The following is a 21007-nucleotide window of genomic DNA, read 5'->3' as shown; positions in this document are numbered from 1 at the left end:
TTACAAAGTATGAGGCAGTCTTTTGCACAGTGAAGAATTGCACCGTGCTTCTTGTGGGAATAGCCCATTGAACTTTCCCATGAGTGAAAAACCTGTTTATAAAATACCTGAGCCCAGAATTTATGTCCATTTTCCATATAAAGCATCTTTGCCTGCTTTAATATATACCACCCACTTGTCCAGGGATATAAATACTGGTCTAAATACTCTATTTTTTTTGAAATCTGCTCAAGAATTGTATATCGTTTTAGAAAGCCACATCACCAGTGGTAGGAAGGTAAGTGGCATTTGGGTCACAAGTAACGTTTATAGCTGTTGAATTCACATAATTATTTATACAGATGTAAGCAAGCATCTGTGTTGATGAATTAATGATATTTGATATTAAATTGCATATCATTTTATTATAAAATTTTTTTCTATTTTTCCTTAGGGTTATGATTATGGTCACACATACATATACACACGAGCAGGCAGTCCTTGGTTTTATAGTTCTGACATACGTTTATTTGAATTATTGTGATTTAGTTAGGTAATACCGGTTTCCCAGCAACACGGTTCAAATTTCAGTTACAACAGTATATTAACTGTGAGTACTTGCATACAGTACAAACTTGACTGCTAGCTCTGCAATCCGCAGTTTCTCCTATAAATAGTACACGTGCATCACAATCAGTAGCCAATCGTGTCACTTCTTTCAGAGTCTGTCAGTGATTGGTAACTGCACACCTCTTACTCAGCTCATGCACAGGCAGCAAAGTGTGTTGTTGTATTGCCTCCTCGTTTGCTCGAGATAAACCTCATAACAAAAATGGATAATCAGAAGTGAGAGTTGACCAACACAGATGAAAGAGCAGCAAAGAAATGAAAAGTGATAATGCAGGATGTGAAATTCAAATCAAATGTAAATAGATTTCCAGAAGAAATAGCTGACTGGGAATTTTGAGTGTCTTGGATGCAGCTGGAGGAACTTAGCACAGGTGATCTTACTGATGTCAATGACAAACTGGTTGTGATGTAAAGGATGAAATGTCCCAGAGAAAGTGATGGTGGCAAGAAACTTCACAGGAAGGAACTAACTCTCCGAAATACTGCTTTCCCCTGCTATCCGAAAGTCAGAGTGTTCCTTTCAGAAGTCGAAATGATGTAAGGTAAATGATGTAAGGTAAAGAAGCACTTACCGTTAATTTATGTGGAAAAATTTTTGAGCCTTACCAGACTCAAAAAATAACATCTCTTGAGGCTTTTCTTATACTTCAGGATACCTTTTGCTAAGGGATGCACAAAATCAGTTGAGATAGAGCACAGATGCTCACACACGTGGTTCAGAAGCAGCATGGCTTGATGCTGAGACACTGACTGTAGTTCCTGGGGGAAGAAGCTTGAGGGGACCATGCTCACTGCTCAGGGTTTGCTGCCTCTATAACGGCTTGATGCAAAAATGAACTCTGCTCTTTTTGTTTTTTACCTTTTTTCGTAAAGGTGAAAATCCTCTCTGGATTTCCCTTGGTAAGCATAGGTACTAATGGAGGTCTTTCATAAAAGTGAAGTGCTATAATGGGAACTTTCAAAAAAGCAGGGATACCTATAATTTATAATTTTAAAAGCTCAAAGGATAAAATGTTGGAAGCTATTCACACTTAGAAAGGAAGGTGACAGTTCTACAAGGCATAGAAGAAGCCATTTACTCTGTATTCTAAATTATAGAGTGAGAGGGCAAGCACTCATCTTAAGGTTTGTTTTTTTTTTAATGACTAACACTGTATCCCTTCCAAATTTAACAAACTTTAACAAAACTTTAACAAAAAGTAAAACACTTCAATTATCAATACTTCCGTTGTTTTATTTTTACTAGTATTATCATTTCCCTAGATATTTATAACCAACACTAAGAACATTTTTAATGTTTCAACACTTTTTTTAAGGTTGCAAAAAAAAATCCTAATTTTTTCTATTGATTGTTAAAATTTTTTGCACAGTGTCAGTTTTGCACGGTTATTTGTATGGTTTTACCGCCCTGAGTGCTCAGCGGTGCCCTGAGGGGCCCGGGTGGTGGCGTGGCGGCAGGCTGAGCCCAGCGCTGGGGCTCGGGGGTCCCCAATCCCTGGTGCTGCGGCGCCAGGCCCCTGGGGAGGGGCCCCTCGGCGGCCAACCTAGGGTTAGGGTTAGGCCCCAGGAGCCCGGCAGGCCCGATCCGCCAGCTGTGCGGATATCACATGCACTACCATGCAATGTGAGGTGTGTGTGTGTGTGTGTGTTTGCAATTGTATGTGTACATAGACCATATCATCTATGGCTTCTATATCCATGTAATAAAAATTTGTTGAATCATAGTCATACAAAGAATACCTTGGGTTTGATGAGGTTTAGAAACTCTGATCTAGATATTTCAAATTTATAAAATGTAAATGTTCAGCCTGATATACATTTCCGTATATTTATTTGTTCTTCCATTGTGTTTAATGGTGGTATTTCTCTGGCTTCATAAAACAACATGCAAAAATTTAAAGACACATATGATATGGTTTAGACTTTCTGAAAAACATATGGAGGTATTTATTGTTGGTAATTGACAGATGCTTTCAGTGTTATTAAAGATATTTTGGTTTAGGCTAGTAGGAACAATCTTAAGCACTGAATGTGATTTTGAGAAATCATCACAGGTTAAGGGGCTGAGTCACTTTCCTTATACTAAGTCTGTTCTAGTTACACGTGCTATGTTTTTATCTGCTTATGTGCATAGATAAACAAGTCCAGAGTGTTGTTGGAAAGTCTTGTTTATAACATCTAACCCAAAATATAGAATTGGAAGTGCTGGGAAGTCTGGTGACTATTTTGGACCCCTGCTTGTAAGTTAGGCTGATTTGATCAGACACGGGGCTCATTTCTGAGAGATGCTGTGGAGACTGGCCAGACTGCAACCACTGGGTATTCTCCAGCGTTATTCAAAGAGAAGTTGGCCACTTCACCTGTATTAAGAATATTTGCCTATGAAACTGTTTGAAATAAAGGAATTTCCAATGTAAGTCCATATCTTGAGTTTTCAAATGAGAAGAAAAAAAGAGTATGTACTCTAACAGCTATGTTATACCGTTTTTGTCATTTTAGGTGATTTCTTATCTCATCATGGTTTATGAGAGAAACTTAACATTCAAAACATAAGTTGCCATTTGAATACCCTGAGTATCTTAATAAATTAAAAATTTTAACATTGACTTCTTTTCTTCTTCAACTCTAATACAATTTTTCGTACTCTTGAAACTACAGATAAATTATGTTTAATTAAAAATTTTAATGCATGTCATTTAGGAAAGAATAATCAATATTTGTAATGTTTTCCCCATGAAATCCATGTGTATTTTAGCCTGTTGAGCTTTTGTCCTTTTTACAACTGTAAGGTAACTTCTTGTCAGTCTTAATTACTCTTTTCAAGCATTTCCGTTGTGCATTTTTCTGTGCAGCTCCAGGACTGGTGTTTTAGCACTAAAGATGACTGAAGGACTGTAGGGAAGGGCTAAGCGCTTACATGTACATGCTGTGTATAGAACACCGGTTTTCTTCAGCTGTTTCACGAACTTTACCACTAGATGGTGATAGAGGGTTAGGGGGTATGTTAAATACGTCTGCATCTACCAGATGCTGTATTTTGAAATTTGAAAATGCTTGATCCTAACAAATATTTGCTTTTAGAATTCACTTGAGATATTGAAATATTTTATTTTTCATCGTAATAAAGTGTACTCTTTAATCCCCATTCCCTATTTCCTCCACACCCCGCTATCCCCCAACCCCACCTTCTCTCTGGTAGCCCTCTGTTTGTTTATAGAGTTAAGTCTGTTTTTTTGGTTTATCTCTCTTTTTTTTTCTTTGCTCATTTGTTTCTTAAATTCCATATATGACTGAGGTCATATGGTATTTGTCTTTCTTTGACTGACTTACTCTACTTAGCATTGTACTCTAGCTCTATCCATGTTCTTGCAAATGGCAAGAATTCATTCTTTTTAATGGCTGAGTAATATTTCACTGTGTATATGTACTACATCTTCTTTATCCATCTATTGATGGACACTGGGCTGCTCCCATAATTTGGCCATGGTAAACAATGCCAATTAACATAGGGGTGCATGTATCCCTTTGAATTGGTTGTTTGTATTCTTTGGGTAAATAATAGTGCAATTCCTGGATCATAGGGTAGTACTATTTTTAATTTTTTGAGGAACCTCTATACTGTTTTTACCGTGGCTGCATCAGTTTGCATTCCTACCAACGGTGCAAGAGGGTTCCTTTTTCTCCACATCCTCGCCAACACTTGTTGTTTCTTGTGCTTTTGATCTTTGCCATTCTGACATGTGTGAGGTGATCTCACTATAGTTTTGGTTTGCATTTCCCTGATGATGAGTGATGTTGAGCATCTTTTCACTTGAAAGATTATTTTAAATATCCGTTGCACACAATTTTTTTTAATGTGCTATATCCCTAGTAAGTATTGATTTGTTAGCTGTTGTCTTAATGGTATTTAGTCTGTTGGAAAACCAGGATTTATAAAATTTAAGTGATCCCCAAACTTTATTTTGTCTTGGTTGTCTTATTTTCTTTCCATAATATATCACATTTCTTTATTTTTTCCTAGTAGATCACATTTCCTCATGGTGATCATCTATTTCTATCTGCTTAGGCTGTGTTCTTTTTGGCACGTGTGTGTGCACAGGCACAAACACAATTTTGCCATAACTATTTAATATAAGTTTATGGATTTTCGTAGTGACCATTCCCTTGATGCTTTAGTTGAGAAACAAAATACTGGTATACTGTATGGAAATGAGAATAGAGCGGTGTAAATGGTATAATGAATATAGCAGAGTAGTAATACACAAACCAGAAGATTTTCTATAAGATCTGTTTCTTTGACTTTATATTTTAGGAAAAATAGAAAAATTTCTTTTCAAAAATTCTTTGAATATGTTTCTCACCTGCATAAAAGGAAATATAACTATGTTATTTATTGCTGTCTGAGGGGATCCTGGAATATTGGATATAATCCAGAAAGTGTAAGAAATTTTAGATTTCAAATTATTTTCAGATTATCAATAATTTTTTTAAGAGATTTATTTATGAGTGGGGAGGGGAGCGCATGCAATTAGGGGGAGGGGCAGAGGGAGATGGAGAATCCCAAGAGAACTCCCCATTGAGAGTGGAGCCCAACGTGGGGCTCAGTCTCACCACCCATGAGATCATGACCTGAACCGAAATCTCGAGTCAGACACTGAACCAACTGAGCCACTCAGGTGGCCCCCAGATTATCAATTAATTTTTTAAAATAGCCAAATAGAATTCTTGTTTTTCTTCAATGTTAATGTGGTATTTTGTATTAACTTCTGATGCTAGCACAATATTTTTTATTATTCTTATCAATATTTATCTTACTAATGTAAGTGATTCATTCTTGGTAGTCCTGGATAAGTAATTTTTGTGACCACAGTGTGGGGATTGGTATAAAATAGAAACATTATGATTTTGATATTTTTTGTAACATGACTTTTTAAAAACTTGGGATAATGCTCTCTTCCAATTTATTTCCCTAACCCAGTGTGTTAAGATGTCCCATTGATTTACTAATATCATTTTAGAGAATAAAACCACAATCACATTAAATGTGTTCACTAACTATACAGCAGTCTAATTTTAGAAACATTAAAATGGGATTGAAAATATTTTAAAGTCCTTTTAAAATTGAGGCCTGAATTTGAGGATTAAATGAGGTCTGGGGTAGTGAAGTGTTTAATTTCAGAGTTCTAAGCGGAGCTATTTGATTCTATTAAAGATGGTAGGTTCTTAGTGTTTTGGAGGGTTCTATGGTGACCATGCGTTTAACAGCATACACAGTGAAGTGGGTAATATATCATTTGGAGATTTTTGATTGGGAGCTGTGATGTGTAGTGGAGACAAAATAGGGGATGGAGAGGATAAGACATATTATTCTGAGAATATTTTCCCAGCCACACTGTTGCTCCTTCTTTTTATATAGCGTAGCTATAACTCATCTTGGGCATTATGGGGAGAATGGGGGAAGGAATTAACCTATCAGTGTACCTTTTCACATTAGCTGATCTGAAACATAGTTAATCTTTTTTTTTTTCTTTTTTAAAACATAGTTAATCTTGTAGCTAGTGGCACACAATGGGGGGTTGGCAATGCAAGTGACCAAATGAAGTGTGTATTAATTCATGTACTAGAGTGTCCCTGGAATTTATGGAACTAGAATCTTGATGGAGAGAGAGAAATTTCGGTAGAGGTCCTCAGATCATTCTTTTAACCACTTTGCTGCTATTCCTCTGCCAAACCTGACTCACCTCCTAGGAACCTAGGAGTGCCCGGATTCTGTTTGTGTACTACTGTATGATGGTCGGCATTATCGGGTAAGTTATTCTTGTGCCCTTATTTCTGTTCACTTCAGCTTTCAGAATTGTGCAGATAGTTTACAAGAGTCTAATAAAGTGTTGCACTATGTTATGCATGTGTGTGCCTTGTCTCTGGTAACCATATTGTCCTCTTTTTGTTGGTCGATTGGCAAACATGCCTTCAGTTCTCCTGCTTTAATGCTCGCCCAGCTCCTCGTACAGTGTGAGGAACAAGTCAGGCACCTAGTACTCAAGTAGCTGATGGCTTTGAAAAGAATGAAGGCTCAAGGGTTTATCTTGAAGGAGAAGAAAATCTTCCAAGATTTAAAACGTTAACCGGGTGCTTTTTTGACTTAATCTGTTGTACTCTATCCTTCAACTTAAGGTAGTATTTTTAAACTAATGATAACTCTATTAAGGTACGTTATAAGGTCTTTCCTTTAAGACTATTTTGCTGATAATTTTCCTTTTCCTTTTCTTTTCTTTAACGGCGCCACGCCCAGCGTGGAGTCCAGCATGGGGCTTGAACTCACAATGCTGAGATCAAGACCTGAGATTAGATCAACAGTCAGATGCTTAACTGACTGAGCCACCCAGGTACCCCAGGTTTTCTAAAATAAAGGCTATTAAATGAGTTTTTGACAAGCCACGTATATTTGATTATTAACCAAGTTTCCATGTTCTCTTCTCTACCCTTGCCCCATGAGGATTTAGCAGTATGGGCAAATGTAGTGTTTTATCCAAGATCCACTTGTCCTGATAGTCACATTTTTTCCCTCTCTCTGAAATACCCTGAGTTTTTAAAATCAGTTGATTGAATTCAATCTTTGAAACACATTGCTCAAAAAATGCAGTTGAATCTTCTCGCTCCTGCCCCCACACTACAAATCTTTTCTAGTGTGCATAGACGTTGGTAAATACAGTGAGGGGATGATGGCTAAAGGTCATACATATTCACAGATGGAATGACAGAAGGCCTAGTAATTAATATGTGCCCAGTAATATCAGAGATAAATGAGCCCAAATCTTAAACCTTGTAGCTTCATAGTTATTTTCTCTGTACTTTCTATTCTCTCCAAGGTGGCTTCGAAGCAGCCTTTCCTGGCAGATGGCTGCAGTGCGCCAGCATTGCCATGGCGTTCTCTGCCTCTGCAGTCTGCTCCTGACTCCCGAGTCACCACTGCCACTTGGCTACATGCCACCTCTTGCTTATCTCACTTTTCAGGCATGCCTTAATGTTGTTTCTCGTAGCTCCATATTACCCCAACTTTCATACCATTTTCATTCTCTTTTATCCCTATTTTGATAGGCTGACACGAGGATAATCAAAAGAAACATTTATTTACATTCTGTACACTTTGACTTCAACAAATAAGGAGGCCTCGTGGCCTTTAATTCCTATACATCTGTATAATCGTAATATATGCGGACTTCCGATCTTCTGACACTTTGCAGTGACCTGATGCTTTCACTCCTGGTTCTGATATTTGATTTCTTGAATAGCCTTCTTGAAAATGACCTACACATGAAAAAGTAAATTATTGGATCCAGGCACACATTGCACGCAGACAAGAAGAGTGTCATCTCTTTGCAGTAATACAGAATTTTGTGTGCAGATTCATCTAAATGTCTGTCTAAGTGACTAAAAGTGAAAGGAATTCTGCATAAGTGATAGGGTAGAAAGCAGGTAAAGAACACTGCCACAACGACCCGTATGCTCTGGTTATGTTTCCGCTTTCGGCTTGACTGGCTGATGAATTGCCTGCTGGATTTATGGATGTACCTGGATATGGCTATGTAACATCCAATCAGGATCACCAGCACAGCCACGAACAAGCAGCTGTTGACATAAATGACTGCTTCATGCCATTTGACTCCCAAGGGACTTTTAAGTTTCATGCAGTCATGAATATTTTCCTTGGTTAGTTGGCCATTTGTTAGAATGATGTTTGGCAAGGAGAGAACAGCCATGATCACCCAAACACAAATAGATAAAACCTTCGTGAAAGTTATGCTGTACATGCGAGAGTCCCCAAATGGCTTTACCACCTTCAGATAGCGATCAATGCTTATTAGCCCAAGAAATACGATGGAAGTATACATGTTTGCATAAAATAAAACTGAAGTGTATCTGCAGAGGATAAACTTGAAGTACCAAGGTCCAAATCCTGCATCATGCACTATCCGAAATGGAAATGTCAGCGTCATTATGAGGTCAGCAACCACTATGTTTTTGAGATAAAATATGAAGCTGGTTTTATTCCTAATGTGGAAGAAGATCCACACTGCTAGACCATTCAGCAAGATGCTTGCCACAAATATAATGAGGTAAAGCACAGGCAAGACGATAGTGTCAAATTCGTTGTTAACAGTGGTGTTCTTTCCGGGTCCATCGCTCACGTTACTTGGAGCGTGACTCCCTTGGCTGTGCAGCTCATTATCTGTAGGAGAAGTGGGGAGACATCATGTCAGAGCTTCACATGTGTGCCTCACAGACTACTAGTCTCCCTTATAGGTGACTGCTGTTTTGAGCAAATTAAAAAATGTCTTAGCAATTTAAATAGTTACGTTAGTGCATTTTTAATGTTTTGAGCGGCCAGAGTATTGGTGACCTCTCTCCCAAGTCCTCATCCCCTCCCCCCCGGACACATCACACTGAGGTCCCTTGAGTAAAATGTGGTATTTCTGGTTCTTTATGCCAGTCTTTTGAAAATGAAGATTAATATACTAATGACAATTATCCTGATTTTTAATTTAGGGTTTGATATCATTACGAATAGAATCAACAAAATCTGGGGGCAGAAAATTGGATTTTCCTATAATGAAAATAAAAGGGCTAGCACTGGCTGTTCTTTTAGGGTTGTCTTTGGCACACTCTCTGAAATACCTTCTTTAAATCTCAGGTTTAAGCTCTTTAATCATCAGTAATTGAGGAAGAATAAAACCACTGGGTGATTTTGAAATTTTTGCCATGGCTTGCTTGTAGAATGTAAGAGCCTTTAGGGACCATTGTTAGGAATAGAAATAAAAAAAGACCGTTGTTAATATTTAAGTTTATTATCATGGAGGGTCACTTGTCAAAGATAGTTCTAGGCTGATACCTATTTTTATTTACAAGGCTACATTCTACCTATTGCACTTAGATAAAATTTTTAAACTATTTATTTATTTATTTGGAATTTTTAGTTCATTGTTTAAGGCCTATGCCATACCACTCTATCATATAATCAGGAACATGGTGTGTGAGCCTCTTATTTATGTGGCAACCACGAGAATGGGTCTTGTTGATCTCCTACTGAGGGGAGCGAAATCGACGGGCAGCTGTAGCTTAGGGCTGACTCCACCACCACTTTCTTGCTGATGGGCACTTCTCACAGGCTGCTGCAAGCCAGTAACTGAGCACAGGAAGGATGCTAAGACAAGACTTTTCCTGGGACAGAAGAGTGTCCTCTGACAAATGACTTTGGCCGGAAGACTCATCAGTCTGGTGAAAACTTTCCTCAGACCACGCTGTAGTGTGACTCTTCCTACTCAGCCTCCTTCCTGCTCCCCTCTCCCGCACAGGGGTCGCCCTTGCATTTCAGTCTGAAATCCCTTGCAAGCATATCCCCCAATAAATCTCTAGGCCATGCAGTTATATTTTGTCGTCTGCCTTTTTTGGGCTTTTTTCTCTTCCTTTTAAACCTGGACTAACACTATTCCCAGCTGCACTTTTTGGATCTAAGTTTAGAAAGAAGGTCATTACTGAATTTTTACTTCTCACTAATGAATAATGTTTACTATAATGACAGTTATGTTTTGGAACGATATTGTTTTAGAGGTAACAACATAAATTTTGCCCTCATTTCCCTATGTAACAGGCAATGTAGTATATATTTTGTTTGCCTTCTTTGAAGAAATGAAACAGGGAAGATAGTTTGATGATCATAATCCAAAAACAGGTTCTTAAATTGCTGCCTAAAATTTAAGTGTAGTCTCTTCCAGAGTAACCTTGTACTCTTTCTAATCTTTGCCTTTTATTCCCTGCTACAAGTGTTTTTAAAAACTGGTTTTCCTGGCTGAAATATCCTTACACAGGCTAGTAATTTGTACCTGGACTAGCCTGTTACGATGAGACCCATAGTATTATTAAACTTTATAAGTTTAAAATGCCTGATTCAGCTGCCATCTATATTACTGTTGCCAGTTTCAAATATTGTCTTGAACAGTATCATTCAAGCCTATTTTGACTTAATGAAATGTTGGAATCTTGGCTGCTTCTGCACCACAAGATCCCTAAGCTTTCTAAGATGTGCAGTTTTACCTGGGTTAAGAAAGTGCTTGAATTAATTTCCTCAATTAAACCATTAGCAGACACTTTCGTGTAACCCAGAATAGAACCCTGTGGGAAATGGAGAGAAGACAAGTAAGTTTTAATCAGGATAAGTGGTCCAGCCAAAGGACGCCGACTGAATTACGAATGGTCTTTAAAGCCATTATAAATACAAATAGAATGGTTCACAAACTGTAGCATGCATGCCACAGAGTATTTCAACCCTAGTGTTGACTCACGGGATCTACCATGCATATCCACTGTGGAATGGAGAGGCCCACACTTCCCAGGGTTCGTTAAGGATTGTGTGTCTGCTCAGTGTGTCATTAGATTTTAAAGTTTTAATTGTATGAAGAAGCACTCTAATTAAATGATGATTTACTGATCAATTATGGTTATTATTATAGATGGAGTCTTAAACCAGAATGTCAAAAACAGTACGTAACAAATACTCTGTCTCATAAATGGCAAATATCAAGCACGAGCAGACTTATTCCACAGTGGTTGCTGTGGCTTTGCGAGTTTGGTGTTCAGCTTGTTGATTATGTCACCTCATAGTATTTGCTTCCTTAGTTTACGTATGGGATTAACATTTTGGAGTACAGGACTTTTTAATTCAGTAGGATAGGCCTGGGCTTGGTTATTTCTTCATTCACAGATTCCACATTTATAATGCAGCTTAAGCAAATTAGTGGTTAAACTCGTTATGGGTTATTTTATGAAATAATATGGTAGTAGTGAGGGAAAAGAATGGTTTGTAAGCAGGAAGAACCATCTGTAAGTTGCTCTGGAAGGCTCCAAACTTCATATAGAAAATTTTGTCTAATTTTTTAAAGAATCAAGTCTGTGTTATATTCTTCTTTGCCAGCCACTCTTATTATTTCTTCTCCTCTGTGTCATTGCCCCAAATTTTTCCAAAGCTAGTGGTTGTGCTCAGAAGCATTTCTATGCACAGTATTCCTGCTCAGGAACAAAGACCATTAAAAGTATGTGGCTCTCTTTACCCAGGCTGTTTTATCACGTTGTTCCTTCTTCACTGTCAATAAAAAAAACTGGGCAACGTTAGGGAAGGTTTTTAATGACAGGTAGCTTGGTGATTCAATTAAGAAAAATTAGGTGTTTTTACAGTGTAAAGGCTATTTTCTCACACACTCCTTGTTTACTAAGACATTATTACCTGTATTCTTTAGCTCAGAGTTTGATACAGAGTGTTAATTGATGGCGAAGATTTGTCTCCTGCTCTTGCTCCACCAACTCCTTTTAAATTAGATGGACAAAGGCATTGACGTAAGAACTCTAGTTCCATAGTAAATTAACATTTGGTGCCAGTGGGTGTGTGAGAGAGGTATTGTAGTACAGGTGTTGAGGGGGTGGGATTTGGCTGTCTGTGCTGGTGTGTTGGAGAAATGCATGGGGTTTGTAGCCATACATAGCATTAACCACATGTGACTACTGTGTTGGGCAGGGCAGATAGAGGGCGTTCGTGTCATTGCAGAAAGTCCTGTTTGACAGTGCTAGTTTAGTCACTTCATAACTTTGTAGAAGGGAATAAACAGTACCCATTTTGCCAGATCTCCCGAGAGTTAAATTCTCTGCAAACATTATTTCGAGGACAGCCTCTAGTACTTAATCGATGGTCACTCTAACTTAAGTCATTAATTACAATTTGTCTCAATTGCAGTCACATTATGAAGGATAGAGTGGTGAAGAGTCTTGGTCCTTTTGCTTTTGGTGTAGCTGCATTATTGCTCATTGGGGCGTGTCCCTCTTTGGCACAAAATGTGAAAGTATCAACAATATGTCACTGCTCTACCTGCCTGGTAGGAATGAAACACACAGGACATGCAAATTACAGGGTGTCACTACCATGGCATAGCTGCCCTTGCATGGTCATTGTTGAAATAGTTACCCAGGAGAGGAGGTAGATGTGGTCTTTGGCTTCCTGGGAAACCTCAGCAAACCTTGGTTTTTACACTATTATACCTGGAAAGTAATAGGTACTTTAGTTTGGGTATAAAAATCTTCCCCAAATGTTAATTTAATCTTTCAAAAGGGTTTGAGATGGTTTGTAGATGAAACAAAGCTTGGAATTAAGTAGTAACAAGTTAAATTTCTCTCAGTGATGCTGTCCTACCTGTTTGCTGTTTTATATTTAATGAAAGGCCAGGCTAAATGCTGATTTATTTTGCTAATTGGTTCAATGACCAATAAAATCCCCAAATTGTTAGTATAAATAACAGTCATTGATCAAGGAAGATTTTTCTGTGCGTTTTTTCCTCCTGCTTACCTGGTAATTTTACAAGTGTCAGGTTGAGCCCCATTCTTTAGTTGTGGTGGACTATAAGCAAAAATACGTGTCAGGAAACACTTGGGGACGACTGAGGGGAGGGTTCGGCATAGGTTATTCCTGGCTTGAGTCCTGGGCAAAAAAAGAGGAGGGGGAATTAGGAAGGAATGTGAACATAGTAATTTGATCTTTTTCTCTTCTCTTCTCTTCTCTTCTCTTCTCTTCTCTTCTCTTCTCTTCCCCACTCACTCTCTCTCTCCCTTCCTTCTTCCCTTCCCTTCTCTCCCTTCCCTCCTTTCTCTTCCCTCCCAAAGCTTTATTTATTATAGAGAGAGAGCATGGGCAGGGAGAGGGGTGGAAGGAGAGGAAGAGAAGAGTCTCATGCAGACTCCCCTCTGAGCATGGAGCCCAGTGTGGGGCTCGATCATGACCTGAGCTGAAATCAAGAGTTGGACACTCAACCAACTGAGCCACCCAGGTGCCCCAGTCTTTTCTTTAAAAATGTATGTATATGCTTTCACAGTTGAGAGAAGACATACTCTTTGGATATGAACAGCTCTGCCACAGGAAAGTTGCATATTTTTGGGTCCCTTTTCAGCCTGCCATGGAGCAAGGACCATTTCTGTGTTTGCTGTCTATCTGAATGCTAGTGTGTGGCCGTGGGAAAGTTACTAATGTCTCTGTGACTCAGTGTCCTCATTTCTGAAATAAGAATCATAAATAATCATATTACAGGATTGTAATAAGGATTATGTGAAATAGTCCAAAAGACAGTTATCAGAACCTAGGTCTAGGAATGCACTCAGGGTGCGTCAGCTTATATCTTCCCATCCCTGCTTCTACTGAATTCTTTTTTTCCTCCTGACCCAAGCATGTAATAAATACATCTGTGATGGGACTTATATGCAATTGGAAATTGTTAAAAAAATGCTTTTTAAAAAAAAATCTAACATTGATATATGTAAGAGTGTTTTATAAGCTCACATGCTTTTAGTATCCTATTCTTTTTTTTTTTAATGATTTTTTATTATATTATGTTAGTCACCATACAGTACATCCCCGGTTTCCGATGTAAGGCTCGATGATTCATTAGTTGTGTATAACACCCAGTGCACCATGCAATACGTGCCCTCCTTACTACCCATCACCAGCCTATCCCAGTCCCCCACCCCCCTCCCTTAGTATCCTATTCTTATAGTCTCTGGGGTTCAGGATGCCTGGGTGGCTCAGTCAGTTAAGCCTCTGCCTTCAGCTGAGGTCATGATCCTAGGGTCCTGAGATCGAGTCCTGCATCAGGCACCTTGCTCAACAGGGGGCCTGCTTCTCCCTCTGCCTGCTGCTCCCCCTGTTTGTGCTTGCTCTGTTTCTTGCTCTCTCTCTCTCTCTGACAAATAAATAAAATCTTTAAAAAAATAATCTCTGGGGTTCTAGTTTTGGGTTTACATTAGCCAGCTGTGTGACCTCTATAAGTCACCTGGCCTTTCTGGAATTGCCCTCAAGAACCTAGAAAATCCCAGTCAGGACTCTAATTTATGTGAGCCAGCTTCTATGATTTCCTCAAGCATAGATTTCCCTTAAGAATTTAATGTCATTTGAATGTTTGTCTTTTAAGTCCCTGTATTTCTCTGTGAGAACTGCATTCCATACAGTCTCAAAGTGTGATTAGGAGTGAATAATTTAAGTGGGTTTCAGTGATGGGCGTGTGATTTTGGCTAAATTCCTGAACTTTTCCAAGCCTCAGATTCCACACATTTTTATAAAGATTGAGATCATATGTGCATGTAACATCGAATGCTGTAAAACATTTCCCCTACTTCTTCTTCAAGCAGCCCTGTCTCTTCTATGTTTTCTTGCTTCTCTGAGGTGTTGATAAAAAAAGAAATCTTGAGGACTCTTTTGGCGAGTGTGCTGCTAAAGTCAAATGGTTTTATGGAACGAATGGTTTGCTATAGGGCAAGTCACGCTATTGCTCATTAAACCATGTGAGACTCTAATGTCTCTTTACTGATGTTGCTTATACACTATACAGCTGCAAAGAGACCCCAAGTAACCTCATCCCCTGCAAGTACAACGCAGATTTCTGGCTGGTGTAAGCAGTTACATTGGCTGAGTCAACGGGGAAAGAGCACTTTGCAGGCAGAAGTATACTGAAGAATTTGGCCGCAAATGAAGAGCACTTGTTTCTTTATCTGTTACTTTGCCCTTCTTTTCTGTTCCCTAGTGTCACATGATGTTTAGGTGCTAGATTTGGTAGTAGACGGAAAAAAATGGCTCGCAAATTTTTAGTGATTCCCCTCCCTGCCTAAATCCCCTCTGAGCATTTAGGTACTGCATTCATGCCTTATGTCAGATCGCACAGTGAGTAGTCCGTAGTGGGTGCTAAAAAGGTACTTTTTTGGTTAATAGAGCGTAGACAGTGATTAGGGCTCTTAAGAATCTTTTCCTTTTTGGGTGGTAATGTTGAAGGATTTTTAAAGTAAGGTAAGGAGGTTGAAACTACTTTGTTTTTACTTATTAAAGTTTACCAGGAAGAATGATTGAAGCAGTTGGTTTTCTAATCTTCATAATAATGATCCTTGGATTCCGTAAACCTTTATTTTTCTCGAATTGATCTTCTCATGGAAACATTTCCTGAAGTTTGCCTGACAAACACATCTTGATTTTTACATTTCTCTCTTCCCAAATTATGTGGTTTTCTTCCTCTTGGCTTCACATATACCTTACTCAATAACAAGAATTCCAATATGGCCTTACCCCCACTGGAAGAGAGGAGCAGTGTCTAGAAGTAGGTAGGCCACAAGCAGCAGGAAGAAAGACAGCAGACAGCCCTTAAGGAGGACCCAGAAAAGAGCCTTGGGAAAAATATTTAAATATCACATTTCTGATAAAGGATTTATATTCAGAATATGCAAAGAACTTTTACAACTTCCTGATGAGAAAACAACCCAATTAGAAAACAAATGATCTAAAGATTTGTATAGACATTTCACCAAGAGCACACGAAAAGGTGTTCAACGTCATTAGTCATTAGGGATATTTAAATAAAAACCCACAATGAGATGCCATTTCCTACCTACCAGAATGGCTGTAAATAGAAAAGAGAATATCAGGTGTTGCTAAGGATGTGGAAAAACAGAAACTATTACACATTGCTGATGGGGGAGTTTAAAATGATATGGCCACTTTGAAAACAGTCTAGTAGTTTCTTATAAAGTTAAAACTAAATTTATCATACGACCCAACAATTTCACTCATACATATCTACCCAAGAGAAATGAAAACGTATGCCCATGCAAAGACTTGTATGCAAATATTTTAGTGGCATTATTCATAATAGCTAAAAGTTGAATCAACCCAAATATCAGTCAATGAATGGATAAACAAAATGTGGTATAGTCATACAATGCAATACTACTTGGCAATAAAAAGGAATGAAATGCAGCTATAATATGGACAAACCTCAAATATTTTGCAGGGGAAAGAAGCCAGCTATGAAAGACTATGTAACATTTAGAGGAAATGTTCAGAAAAGACAACTCTGTAGAAGTGGAAAGGATTTGCCTGAGCTCTGAGGGTGTTGAGATTAACTGTGAGAATATGACAGGTCTTATTGGTGGGTGATAAAAACTGGATTGTGGTTGTGGTTGCAAAACTATATAAATTTACTAAAAATTATTGAATCATGTTCAAAATGGATAAGAGTTATGATATATAAATTATATCTCAAGTTAAAAAGGGCGAAAGAGTGCACAGAAAGGAAAAGGAATACAAATAGGCTAGCAACTCACCAGCACAATAGATGAGTTTTCAAGACCGGGAGAGGTACATGGCAAGCACTTGCCTATCTTCTGTTGAAGGAAGTAGTGAAATGCACAGTACATAGGTGTCTGCCCTCAGGGAGTTTAGAGTCACTTAGTTGAGGATCTAGAAGTAAAGAGACCACTAAGTATAGATGAGAGGTTTTGGATACTATGGAAATAGAGACGTGTACCCTGACGAGGAGAAGTGGGAATCAGGGAGGTTCTGTGGCTGCGGTGATACTGGTATTGTGGCAGGTTAGCTGAAGGTCCGTTGGGAAAGGAGCATGTGGAAATGCTGAGTGTGGCCAAAGAAGATGCAGTAATCTGAGGATGATGATGGGATTGAGTGATGGAGAGACATGATGAATTTGAGGTATATTGAGGAATTAGTGGCTGCCTGATATTGCTGGAAAGGGAGGAGGGGTGTTGGCTCTCAGGTATTTGGGATATTAGGGCCAAAATGAGGAGAATCACATAAAGGGACCACTGGAGTTCAGTTTTGGATTCGTTGATTGCAGGATGCTCACGTATTACTCCTGTGATGTCTGCTAGGTAACTGAAGGTCCGAGGAGGGGCTCAGAAAAGTGCTTCTGGCTGATGATACACTTTTAAGTCAACAGAGGATCAGTTATAGAAAAATCTATGGGAATGGAATGAGTTTGCCTGGGATGAACCTGTCCAGTAGAATGAGAATGGGACAGGGCTGATGTAGGTGCTTTTCAGGAGCAATCTTAAGGAAGGGGAAGTGCCTGAAGGAGTGGCCAGAGAGTTGGGCAGTTATTAGAAGAGAGTAATGTCATGTGAACTCAGAACAGAGTTTAAGAAATAAGAAGCTAGGACTCATTTTACCCTGCAGGGAAATCAAGTGATACAGGACAGCAAAGTGCCATTGGATAGGATTCAGTTAACAAAGAGGTCACTGTTCATCTTTGCCAGGGCTGCACATGTTGTTCCGTGTGTGTGTGTGTGTGTGTGTGTGTGTGTGTGTGTGTGTGTGTGTCTCCCCGTCCGTCCGTCCGTCCGGGTGGGGGGTGGTGTAGGGCAGAAGCAGAGGCCTATTGACAGAGAGTTGAGTAATGTTTGCAAGGTGAGGAAGTCAGGGAACGATTTCAGACAACACTTTCAAAGAAAGCATGCCTGCGATGGGAAGGAGAGAAAGGGTGGGGGGAGGGGAGGCAGATATACAGGACTGAGGGACGTTTTTGTTAAGTTTCTCATTTAATGCCTGGCATTTAAAATGATATTTCCTTGCTTGGCTTAAAAAACCCCTTGCCCTTACTCCCAGCCAAGTAAGGCGTCAGTGTGGTGGAGTGCTGGGTTTCAACCCCCGCCCGCTCACTTCCAGCTTTCTGACCCAGCATTTCCTCACGTATAAAGTGAATATGATGATACATCCCTTATAGGCTGACTGCAAGGTTCAAGTGTGAATATTTATGGCAGCTGTGCTGCACAGGGTAGGGGCTGCCTTGTTAGTCCTGTTGTGTGTCATAGGGACACGGTGGAATCTATTGGGTGAATGACGGGGTGGACACAAGGCGAACCACGTTCTTGCCGCCTTGTTTATGCTGACACTGTTAGGTGGTTTGTGGTCTCAGCCGTCCTGTGAGGAGCCATTTGACTGATCTTTTTGCTCTAAGAGCTTGCCCTTTTTTTCAGTTGCCTCTGAGCCTCGTCTGACCGCCATCTGCACGTAAGCTGGGGGGCTCCCTGTGTGGTTGACTCCGGAGCAGCTGTGCACTGTGCGTGTCCCAGCGCCTGCAGGGTGTTGCAATCACGGCTGCTTCAGCGGTAGTAATGGCTCCGTTCCAGGACCTGGTTCACGGGCGGGAATCCTGTTGTGCCGCCTATCGCTCCCCCAGCTGAGGGCTGATGAAACCGCTCAAGAATGTGATGTCTGTGGTAGGCCAAGCTTCACAGCCATTCCTGAGGTTAGATGGTATCGATGCTTAGAGACCTGGTTTTGTTTTTCTTCTTTTTTTTTTTTTCAGCCACCCATTGATATCTTCTTTGATTATTTTGTTAACTGTTGTTGGTTTAAGCTGGCTTTTTAAAGGCGGGCGGTGGAAAAGGGCTAAGGTGTACTGAGTGTCTCCTTTATCTTACACCGTGGGCTAGTTGCTTAATGTCTCATACAGTCCTCAGAGTGGTTTTATGACCTAGGTGCTTTATTTCCTTTTCTTCCCCCAGGTGGGAAGATCCGAGGTTCAGACACGTAATTAACTTGCCCTGACTCACATGGCGAGTAATGGGTAGAGTCAGCGTTCAGCTCAGATCTGATTGAAACTGAAGCTGCAGTTCTCTTACACTGCCCTGGAATAAAAATGAAGAATGATTCTGGAGCTTAATTTTGGAGGGTAGGAAGTGGAAGGGGAAGGGTAGGTTTGTTTTCTCTTGTCTAGCTGGTGAAGGAACTGCTAATCTTCTAAACTGGAGATCTCATTTTTTTTGGCCTGAACCATGTTGAAAACATCAGGAAATTTCATGTAAGAACTCAGATTTGGATCCTATCCTGAGAAATGAGATATGCAAATAGTGAGCATGCACAGTCCAGCAGTATTAGCTGCGTCTTCCCAATGGGATGTACGCTCCAGCTTACCAGCTCACGGCATTCTCTGTTGACACCCCTGGGGCTCCTCACTTGGGAGCTTTTCCTGTCTGAGCCTACAGATACTTAATTTTGTGACCTTTGGTCTGTTTATCATTTAATCTTATGTGGCTAAATTTGAACCATATGGATCGTGAAATGTTCTGTTTAAATTATAAATGTATTTTTCTTCTTTTTCCTCTGCCCCCTCCCTACTGAGTCCTGAATTTTCTTGCTTTGGGGGCCATAGCTTAGCAGTCTCTCCAAAAGATTTTCCTTTTACTTCTTAGCAACCCAGAAAAATAGTGGTGGGAGATCTTAGCTCACACCTGAGAATTATTGTCACAGTTGAGCTTTTCTCTGTGCTGAGCCCTGTACTGGGCTCTTTAAGCAAAAGCCCTACGCTTATTCTTAAACTGCTTTTGTTGGTGGGAGAACTGAGATTCTGGGTCCGAAGGAAGAAAGGTTATAAATGGTGGAGAAGAGGCTCGAACTCAGGTGCGCCGGATGTCCAGCCCTCTGCTGTCTCCCTTGAAGGGTAACAAGAGGACCAGGGGAAGGATCAGCTTCCAGGACTGCTGAACTGCTAGTTTGGGCACATAGCCTTATTCTTAAACCTCACTGTGTTTGACCTCAGCATGGTTGGTGAGCCCCTTGTGCCTCGCTGGGGGGGAACCCGCCACAGCAGGAATAGCCGGCCGGTGTGCCCACTGGGACATTCTCTCTGGCTGCACAGGGCCTCCTTATTGAGCTTCTGATCAAGATCTGGAAGATGAATGCCAGTTAAGTGCCGCCTCCCTGGTGGCGGCTATTCTTTGTTTTGTGGGGTGATTATTTGGTGGCAACGATTGTCTCTTACTTGTCTTCCATCTTCCAATTTGTTCTTTAAAGACTCATACCCAAAATTGTGAGAATTTCAGATCTTGCAGAAAAGAAAACTTTTCTACTAAGCTTTCTAGCTAAGCTAGTAGCTCATAATGGGAATACTGCTGCAGTATCCTTAAATTTCAGTGGTAAAGATGTAATACTCAACAAAAAACATCTAATATGAAGTTTCTGATGAAAGGTACAGCCTCTCTTGCATTTGGAATTGCCTGTAATCCAATAATCTTAACCAATTTAAATTTGAGGGGGAGGGAGAGGGTGTGAGTGAGAGTTTTCCAACACTGTTAACAGCTTTGCTGGAGGCCTTGGGAAAAAAACAAGTTATCTCACTGGATACAATTTACTTGTTTTTGTAATAAAATTAGGTCCCTGTCGTCACAGGGCACTTCATTAATGCATGCTTGGAGTCACATCCCAAAGGTGTTGGAATGCAAAGCACACAGCTGTTCGTTCAGGTTGTTCAGGAACTACTCTGAAGTTCTCTTTTCGAAGTTGCACTTGGTATCTAAAGCCTAAAATGATGTGTATTTTGGTCCACATTGAGATTTAGCGTATTTTTTGGGGGGTGACCTCTGACCACTTGATTTATAAATATTGATTTGGGAGTGATGTAAAGCGGTTTGTAAACTCCATGAAGGCAAGGCTTGTGTCTAATGCTTCTTTATAACCTTCACCCCAAACCCGGTTATTTCTTTTGTACAGGAGAGGAATCTTATTAGCGAGGTTCAACAACTTGCCCAA

At 39.9% G+C, this 21007-nt stretch overlaps 1 protein-coding gene across 1 annotated transcript; it reads right to left on the bottom strand.

Moving 5' to 3' along the window:
• Positions 1–7782: 7782 nt before the first annotated feature.
• On the bottom strand, positions 7783–13031 carry GPR87 (G protein-coupled receptor 87). Its single transcript, XM_040636674.1, has 2 exons — positions 12998–13031; positions 7783–8839 (listed from the first exon to the last, which is right to left on the bottom strand). Exons 1-2 carry the CDS (start codon positions 13029–13031, stop codon positions 7797–7799), a joined length of 1077 nt encoding a protein of 358 aa, XP_040492608.1. The 3' UTR covers positions 7783–7796.
• Between the last annotated feature and the right edge of the window lie 7976 nt (positions 13032–21007).

Source organism: Ursus maritimus, unplaced genomic scaffold (genome assembly GCF_017311325.1).
Source record: "Ursus maritimus isolate PB19 unplaced genomic scaffold, ASM1731132v1 scaffold_20, whole genome shotgun sequence".
In the NCBI taxonomy this organism is placed as follows: domain Eukaryota; kingdom Metazoa; phylum Chordata; class Mammalia; order Carnivora; family Ursidae; genus Ursus; species Ursus maritimus.
This window is presented reverse-complemented; position numbering and strand designations above follow the sequence as displayed.